This window comes from Garra rufa, chromosome 3 (assembly GCF_049309525.1).
Source record: "Garra rufa chromosome 3, GarRuf1.0, whole genome shotgun sequence".
NCBI lineage: Eukaryota > Metazoa > Chordata > Actinopteri > Cypriniformes > Cyprinidae > Garra > Garra rufa.
Window position 1 is genome coordinate 58,053,376 of NC_133363.1, and position 10,570 is coordinate 58,063,945.

The 10,570-nt window shown below is 34.2% G+C and overlaps 1 protein-coding gene across 1 annotated transcript in view; it reads right to left on the reverse strand.

Moving 5' to 3' along the window:
* The window catches only part of LOC141331679 (ADAMTS-like protein 3), a 102,366-nt gene that overhangs the window by 21,422 nt on the left and 70,374 nt on the right, over window positions 1-10,570 (reverse strand). Inside the window, exon 6 of the mRNA XM_073836716.1 lies at window positions 4,223-4,297. Within this exon, the coding sequence (XP_073692817.1) occupies window positions 4,223-4,297 (75 nt within the window). The remainder of the gene's footprint in view (window positions 1-4,222; window positions 4,298-10,570) is intronic.

Here is a 10,570-nt window from a genome sequence, read left to right on the forward strand (position 1 = left end):
CGCTGAGCACTGGTTATTCACTCCCCCCTACCGACAATTCCTGGGAGACCTGAGACTCAAACCCACAACCTTTTGATGCATACTACAGATGGATGTATAGATAGATAGATAGATGGATTGATGGATACTAGAGTATCTATCCACCAATCTATACATCCACCTATCCATTTATCCACCCATCTACAGTATCCATTTTTCATCCATGCCTCCATTCATCGATCTATAATCATCCATCGATCCATCCATCTACAGTATCTATCAAGAATCGATCCATTCTTCTATCTATGGCATGTATCAATCTATCTATTGTATCTATCAACACATCTATCCACCCATCCATCTGTAGTACATATGTGTCTATCTACCTTTAGCATCCATCAATCTATCTAGAGTATCTATATTATCCATCCACCCATTCACCAACCTATCCATCTATTCATCCATCCAATCTATAGTATCAGCCATCCATCCATAGTATGTATCTATCTATCCATTCATCTATAGTACTCATCAATCTATCTACAGTATATTATTTATCCACCTATCCACCCACCCATACATCCCTCCTTCCCTCTATCCATCCATCCATAGTATGTATCTATCTATCTATCTATCCATCCATCTATCCATCAATCTATTTATCTATCCACCCACCCATCCATCCCTCCTTCCCTCCATCCATCCATCCATCCATCCACAGTATCTATCTATCCATCTATAGTATCCATCAATCTATCTATATTATCTATCCACCTTTCTACCAACCCATCCTTCTATTCATCCATCCCTTCTATAGTATCAGCCAGCCCTCCATCCATATCTATCTATCTATCTATCTATCTATCTATCTATCTATCTATCTATCTATCTATCTATCTATCTATCTATCTATCTATCTATCTATCTATCTATCTATCTATCTATCTATCCATCCACCTATTCATCTATATTATCTATCCACCCACCCATCCATCCCTCCTTTCCTCCATCGATGCATCCATAGTATCTATCTATCCATCTATAGTATCCATCAATCTATCTATATTATCTATCTACATATTCATCTATATTATCTATCTACTTATATTATCTACCTATCCATGCACTCATCCATCTATTTATGCATCCAACCACCAATCCATCCATCCCATCTATAGTATCAGCCATCCCTCCATCCATCCATAGTATGCATCTGTATCTATCCATCTATCTATATTATCCATCCACCTATCCATCTATATTATCTATATTATCTACCTATCCAGACACCCATCCATTTATTTATGAAACCAACCATCCATCCATCCATCCCATCTATAGTATCACCCATTCATCCATAGTAAGTATCCATCTATCCATCCATCTATAGTATCCACCTATTCATCTATTTTATCTATCCACCTATCCACCCACCCATCCATCCATAGTATCCATCAATCTATCTACATTATCCATCCATAGTATCTATGTATTTATCCATGCATCCATCTAGTATCCATCAATCTATCTATATTATCTATCCACCTATTAACCCACCCATCAATCCCTCCATCAATACATCCATAGTATCTATCTATTTATCCATCCATAGTATCCATCAATCTATCTATATTATCTATCCATCTATCCACCCACCCAATCATCCCTCCTTCCCTCCATCGATCCATCCATAGTATCTATCTATTCATCCATCCATCTATAGTATCCATTTTAGTATGTAATGCCAACATATTATACATCCCTTTACCCAACCCAATACCTTACTATCAATAAGCAGAAAATTAGAAGCTTATTGTGAGAAAAATCTTAATTAATAGTAAATGTGTGTTCTATAATCTAAAGAGTACCAAATAACAATTATAACCCTTGTTTTAATCTTTGCATCTCTCACTCCTACATTGCATTCTCAACACATCCATGCTAATCTGTAACCTGCCACAGCACAGAAAAATCTGTTTTTCTGAGCAAATAAATGTTAACTGCCAATTTTTATCACAAGATGCCCACAAGAAGAGAGACAACATGGGAATTGAATCTCTTTCAGAGTTGTTTAGAAAAAGGAGGCATAATTATATTCAGCTGAGGCTAGACACTCTTTACTCTTTGACCAGTTGTTTGATTTTCCCTTACCGCTAACACATGTTGTTCTGTTGCTCTATTTACACAAAGGACCCGCAATTATTTCCAAAATAGTGTATTGATTTGCAAACAACGGAAAGACGTGTATTTATATCTGAAATTGTTAAGATCACATTGAATATTTTTAACAACGACCAGCAATTTGATGTTTTTACGATGTGAAACAATAAACAACGGCAATTACTGGCATATTATAAAGGAGCTAATATATCGACAACATCTCAATGCACAAATCTTTAGGGCAAGTTAGATATTGAATTATACATATTTATTTTCTTTATTTTTCTAGGTATTTTCTGTATTTCAAACATTTTCCAATTCATTACTTTAGCTTTGGTATTGCTGATTGGTGCAAGTACACTAAACAACCACTAAATGCTCTGTAGTCTTTGATGGAGATCTAGTTTGCAACCAAAAAGGAGTTACATACAGGTTAAAGGGTTTAGGTATCAGTGTGTGTACAAGGAAACTGGTGGTTTTCCACAGAACGGAAGTGTGTATGTGTGTGAGTGTGGGTCCGTCGGATGTGGAACGGATCACTGGGATTGGACTTCGGCATACTCTGTGTGTCCGTTATGGAAGTCTGCTAGATTACTGGCCCCGTCTCCATCGTACTGGGCTCTCAGCCACCACAAATTAGCCTGCATGAACACTTCATTCTTCTGCTCTATCCCAAAGTTCCCTCAAAGCTCTTAGCATTTGCCAGTCCCACTCAGGTAATAGGAAATCTCTTTTTTGGTCTTTCAGGCAAGATATAGATATAAAATCCATATGCATTCCCACGCTGTGCTACTACAGCAGGCGACCGTGTCAAATACAGTTTGGCCGTGTCACTGTGGAAGTATTGTAAAATTCAGAGTATACTGCAGCAGTTGGAAGAGCTCTTTGGAAAGTCAAGCTCAGATGCTTCTGATGGCCTGTGACAACTTCCTTAGAGGAGCAAAGATGTTACAAATTGATTAAAATGCATAAATGTTAGAGGGAGAAAAAAACATGGGGAAAAATACTCAAGATAACTGAAATGACAGTGTGAGAGGTCAGACTTTCACTGAAGGTTTGATTTTGTGTATATGCAAAATTTCCATATCCTATATAATCAAATACAGTACATTTCAAATGTGTTCAAAACTGCTCAAATGTGGAAGAATCTTACAAAGCTATGCAAAAACAAACATGGGAGATTTTTCTCCCCCTAAACAAAATAAAATAAAATAAAATAAAAATGAAATTTTAGAATTTCAATACGGTAAATAATCCTATAAAATCAATATAATTTGCAAGATCATTTATAATGAAGTCCTATATAATAAAATACACAGTATTTTCCCATATAAAGAAAATGTGGACTCAAATGTGGATGAATTTCACAAAGCTTGTCAATAAAATAAACATATAAAATATAAAAATTGTGTTATATTTACGTATTTAGATTGAAATTAAGCTTTCACCATCAAAGTAATGCTGAATAAATAAATAAATAAATTAATGAATTCAAAAATCTCACAAAGCTTTGCAAAAACACATTTGGCCTATATTTCTTTATAAAATAAAACAAAATAATTTTTTTTTTTTTGCATAAATATTAAGCCTACTCTTAAATTCATGTAGAAATGAATGAATGAATTATTTTTTATTTTATTTTCTTATGGTAAATATAAATCAAAGTTAACTAAATGTCCTGTGAAATCAATATAATTTGTAAGATTATAATAAACTAAAGAAAACGCGGACTCAAATGTGGATGAATTTCACAAAGCTTGTAAAAAAAAACCCCACCTAAAACAATAAATAAAAATAAATAAACAAATATACAAATTTGATTATATTTGTATATATTTGTATTGAAATTAAGCCTATTAATTTAATCGCCATCAAAGTAATGTTGAAATCTATATTTGCATAAATATTAAGCCAACTCTGTTAAATACATGTAGATTCTCCAGAGGAAATCCTTTTCGGTCTTAACCCTTCCTGACTTTGGTTTTGAACTGACAGTTTTATGTCAAGTCAAGGATTAGACTCAGAAGCTACGAGACACCATATATCTATAGTATATGTATAAAGTTAACATGCATAATCTCACCAATCATGTCTGGTCCCTTAGCGGTCATTCTGAGGCCTCTGCTACCCATCGGCACCTCGATCACCGTTTTAATGGCTGCAAAAGAAGAATTACAAATTAGAAAGTCATTAAAGCAACACATACAGTGCCTTGCGAAATTATTCGTACCCCTTCGTTTTTTTCACATTTTGTTATGTTGCTGCCTTATGTTAAACTACTTACATTACTTTTTTCCCACATCAATCTACACTCCCTACTCCATAATGGCAAAGCAAAAAATAGGTTTTTAACACTTGTGCAAATTTATTAAAAATAAAAAACTGAAAAGATCCCATTGCATAAGTATTCATACCCTTTTCTGGGACACTCAAAATTTAGCTCAGGAGCATTCATATTGCTTCTAGATGTTACTACACTTTCGAGTGGAGTTAAACTGTGGCAAATTCATTTGAATGAGTATGATTTAGAAAGGCACACACCTCTCAGAAAAGGTCTAACAGCTGAAAATGCATATCAGAGCAAAAACCAAGTCCTGAGGTCAAGATAACTGCCTGTAGAGCTCAGTGACAGACTTGTGTTAAGGCAATGATCTAGGGAAGAGTTCAGAAAAAATCTGATGCATTGAAGGTTCACAGAAGCATTATCCATAATGGAAGAGGATTGGAACAACTAGGACACTAGAAAATGTCTGCCAGCCCCCATCCAAGCTGAGAGGTGAAAAGGTGAGGCAAAGAATAGCAGATAATTGCCAAATGCAGATGTGCAAAGCTTGTCACATCATACCCAAAAAGGCTTGAGGCTGTAAAGGTGCTTCAACTATGTACTGAGTTAAGGGTATGAATACTTATGCAATGTACTTATTTCAGTGTTTTATTTTTAATAAATTTGTAAAATTTGCAAATCTGGTTTTTGCTTTGTCATTATTATGGTGTATGGAGTGCAAATTGATGTGGGGAAAAACTCATTTAAAGCAGTTAAAACATAATGCTGCAACAAAACAAAATGTGAAAAAATGAAGGGGTGTGAATACTTTTGCCAGGCACTGTAAATGACAATGAAATTATGACACAAAATTGGATTCATCTGCAAAACAACTGATAACTGTAAGGTCTTTCACTAAATTCAACATGCAATCACAGATCAGAAGTATAGGATCCCTCATAGTTCATGTCAGTGATGATATGAGAAACGCAAGTGCATGTAAATACACTCATTACATTTGTGAGTAATTGAGCTGCAAACACTCACTCACACACTTAATGTGCTCGACCCCTCTCCGTAAAAAACATTTGTGGCTTCCCAGTGTACTGCTGAAAAAAGAAAACCCACCAATTTCCAGCTCAGTAAACAGAAAACCACAACAGAGAGCAGCCTGAGTGCTTTCAGTTATGGTTGGATTGAGAGTGTTCTGTAAAAGCAAGCGGAACGGGGGTAATGGAGAGAACGGGGAGGAATACAGGAAATCTCTCCAGTTACGCTGCATCTCCACTACTTTCTTATTCTTTATTTAGATTTCGTGCACAAAGAGACTTATTACAAGGATAATCCCCTGGAGCAAAGAAATACTTCTCCCAAAAATGAAAATTCTGTCATTATTTACTCACCCTCATGGCTTTCCATGAGAACTTTTGGAGGATGTTTAGACATGGATTTTTTTAAACTGATTTGGAACAAAAGAACGAGTAAATAATGACAGAATTTTCTCCTTTTCGTGAGTTCTGAATGTTAGTGTCTTGCTCAAGGGTGAAAATGCAATTCCATTAAATTTGAACATGCTTTATAAAACAGTCCTGGTTTTTGGTGTTTTGTCCCCAACTGTTTTACAGGACATTCAAATAATTTGATTCAAAAGTGTATCCACAAACACACTTTAAAGCATTAGTTCACTTCCAGAACAAAAATCCAAGATGTTCATGCCTTTCTTTCTTCAGTCGTAAAGAAATTTTTTTTTATTTTTTTTTTTTGAGGAAAACATTTCAGGATTTCTCTCCATGTAATGGACTTCAATGGTGTCCTCAAGTTTGATCTTCCAAAATGCAGTTTAAATGCAGCTTCAAAGGGCTCTAATCGATCCCAGCCGAGGAAGAAGGGTCTTATCTAGCGAAACGATCAGTTGTTATTTTTTTTAAATTACAATTTATATACTTTTTAACCTCACACGCTCGTCTTGGCTCTGTGTGAACGATCATGACAGTTAGGGTACATCTAAAAACTCCCGTCTCATTTTCTCCTCCAACTTCAAAATCGTCCTACATCGCTGCAGGATGAATTTACAAAGTGAACATGCAAAGAAGATCAAACACCTTTACAAAAAAAGGGTAAAACAGCGATGTAGGACAATTTTGAAGTTGGAGGTGAAAATGAGACAGGAGTTTTTAGATGTACCCTAACTGTCATGACCGGGGAAAAAACACAGTTCACACAGAGCTAGGCAAGACTAACATTTAAGGTTAAAAAGTATATCAATTGTAATAAAAAAAAAAAAAAAAGATAATCGATTGTTTCTCTAGATAAGACGCTTTTTCTTTGGCTGGGATTGTTTAGAGCCCGTTGAAGCTGCATTTAAACTGCATTTTGGAAGTTCACATTTGGGGGCACCATAGAAATCCATTACATGGAGAGAAATCCTAAAAAAGTTTCTTAAAAAAACAATTTCCTTAAGACTGAAGAAAGAAAGACATGAATATCTTGGATGACAAGGGGGTGAGTACATTATCTGTACATTTTTGTTCTGAAAGTGAACTAATCCTTTAAAGAGACAGAAAATTCTGTCATTAATTACTCAAACCCATAATACCCATCTTTGGAACACAAATTAAGATAATCTGGATAAAATCCAAGAGCTTTCTGATCCTGCATAGACAGCAACGCAACTGACATGTTCAATGCCCATAAGGACAATATTAAAACAGTCCATGTGACATCAGTGGTTAAACCGTAATGTCATGAAGCTACAAGAATAATTTTTGTGCACAAAGAAAACTGAAAATAACAACTTTATTCAACAATTTTTTTTCTCTTCCGTGTCAGTCTTCGACGTGCATTCACAAGAGTATCACGATGCATGCATGTGATGCTGCTGACGTGGAGACTTACACGAAAGAGAAGAAATTGTTGAATAAAGTCGTTATTTTTGTTTTCTTTGCGCACAAAAAGTATACTACGGTTGAATCACTGATGTCACATGACTATTATGTCGATGTCCTTACTACCTTTCTGGGCCTTGAACGTGGTAGTTGCGTTGCTGTCTATGCAGGGTCACGAAAGCTCTTGGATTTCATTAAAAATCTCTTAATTTGTGTTCCAAGGATGAACAAAGATCTTACAGCTTTGTAACGAAAGGAGGGTGAGTAAATAATGACAGAATTTCCATTTTTGTGTGAACTATCCCTTTAATCATATCATGTGATAAGAGTAAACCTAGATATGAATAAATAATAATAGTAATACTAAAAATAAATAAACAATATTTTGTGCTTAAAATCAGCCTAAAATGAAAAATAAGGCTAATTAGCAATAAGAGTAATCATAAAGGCACAAACATAAAACAATTGAAGATAGGTTTAATTAATTTCAGTGTGTGAAAATGAAAATAAACACAATTTGAATATGTTTCTTTCTTATGGTCCGTGTACCTACGTATAATTGGTTTTCTCGTTTTTGTTTTCAAAACAAACAAACGAATAAATGATTGGTTTATGCAATATTTACATTTTCTCGGGAACACAAAAACGAATTTCATTCATATTTTCTATTTTGTTTTCATTACACGTCGTTCAAATGCAGATATTAAAAAGTCAACAAAACCAAATCGAAAAATTAAAGTTTTTTTGAACAAAGCGCGTTTTAGTACACCGGAAGCTCGCTGCTGCCGCTGAAGGTTTTCACTTGAGACATAAAACATAAACGTAAACATACGGAGCCCGCTGTGTCACCTGCAGGAGAAAAATAATCAATCCATGGCGACGGTTTTGCAATTCGTCCCCTGAGTTTATAAACCGTACTCACGAATTCTTAAACTGTTCCAGATTCAATAAGGCTACCTGTTTATAGGTGCTGGATGCATTGTATTGCCTTTATTAAACTTTATTTTTCATAGTAGGCTATATGAGACCATGCAACTGACAAAACAATGTTTTTAGCGTTTATTTTACATTAATAACCAATAGAATAGCTGCTAAAACACCACATCTGTGTTTTATCCTAATGATGATTAATGTAAAATAAACGCTAAAAAGAGGACTATTTTGTAAGTGCGAATCATGCTACTTTAACGCACCAAAATAAAATAATAATTGAAGAGCGGCTTCAAACGGCTTTGCCTTATTTTTCAAAATATAAAATCGCCTGAATTTTGTAAAAAAAAACGTTTGGAGAGAAGGTAAAAAGCAATACAAAACAAATAATTTACAGGTTATGTTGTCATTCCTTTGCTCTCAAACTGAATGCAATGTAATAAGAGGCCTTAATTAATAATAACATTAACAGTGAAGCATGCATCTAACTCTGGGTGAAAAGCTTATAATAAAATCGCCAAAATTCGTCTACGTGTTAAGAATGAGTATAATTTCCAAAGCTGTAAAAGGTTATTTAAAAATAAAGCATTCATTATAATAAACAGTTTACTGTCTTAATGTCTCCATTTTTTTAGTCTACAAATTAAAATAATAATTACAATTATTAGTATTATTTACGGTGAGCATTGCTGTCACAGACATAAGAACCCTGCACAGGCCTCAAATCTATAGGCCCTATAGATGCTGGCCCGAGTTTATCAGAATTCAGTAATATGGGCCCCAATCCGACCAAACCCGTCTTTTTCCCCTTTTCTCACAAAACAGCGTATACTACTGTTTCAGCTATTAAAATAGTCCAGTTTTGTATGTAACGCAAAGTGATTAGCCTATATTTTGTTTCGTTTTTATTAAGTTAATTTAGAAAAAACATTTGGAGCATTTTTTTGTTCGTTAAATATAAGTTTTTGATTTTTAAAGTAACGACCAAGCGGCAAGCGGCAGAGAATGAGTTGATCATATTGTGTTTGATCAATTTTGCCTTCTCAGATAATCACAACTTGCCTAAAATAAATATAGATCTAGGCCTAAAAGAGTTAAAATATAAAACAATGTTAATTTCAACGTTAAAATAATATAAATGTGCGGTATTAGGCACAAATGCAATCGTTTGTACTGAGAGCCGCTTTGCAGGACATAGAGGAGCCAACGCAATCACTTGCATTTTTGCAGTGGATACAATTTAAAATATTCCGTTATTTTTGCTCATAAAGGTACGAGTAATACATTATTCGGAACTGTAAATGGTTTACTTTTATTTGTGTGCACTCACAATATCAACAAAACGTTGCAAACAGTGCTTGAAACATTGAAAACAAACATGATCCCCTCATGTCATCTCAAGGAGCGCTTCTCAGCAAAACTCAGCGAATTAACTCACAGACAAGATATTTATAGAAAGCTGTAAATTATTACTTAACGAAAGAGAACAAATCAAAAACAAAAACTATTTCATTATGTAGTCTGTAAAGATTAATTTCTCTCCAAAGGCGCGTCCAAAGAGGAAATGGCGATCGGCAACTTCATCCTTGCAAGACACTGACCACTGATCTATAATAGAGAACATATATAGATCAGTCACTGACTCAGAAAACACAAGCGTTTTAGCGTTTATTTTACAATAGCCTATACTTGCCAATGGGATAAAACACAGGCGGTGAATATAAACACTTTTATATTAGTTTAATGTTGAAATTAAGATTGTTTTATACTTGAACACTTTTAGGCCTATAGATTTTATAGGCAAGTCCTGATGATTTGAGAAGGCAAAACTGATCAAACACAAGCTATGATCAACTCACTGTCTGCCGCTGGCTGCTTGGTCATTACTTAAAAAAAAAAAATATATATATATATATATTGAACGAACAATAAAATGCTCTAAACTTTTTTCTAAATTAACTTAATAAAAAAACGAAATGAAGCAACCACTTTTAACTATTTTAATAGCTGAAACAGTAGCTGTTTGCGTCACCGTAAATAATACTACTAATAATAGTAATTATTATTATTATTTTAATTTATAGGCTAATAAATGAGTGCACTTAAGACAGTAAAATGTTTCTAATACAATAATTCATGAATGTTCTATTTTTAAATAACCTAGAAATGTGTTTGCAAACTATTCATTCTATGAAGACATATTTTGGTGATTTTATTATAAGCTTTTCACCCAGAGATAGATGCATGCTGTTAATGTTATTATTAAATATATATTATTACATTGCATTCAGTTTGAAAGCAAAATAATTAACATAACCGGTACAGTTTTGTATTGCTTTTTACCTTCTCCTCT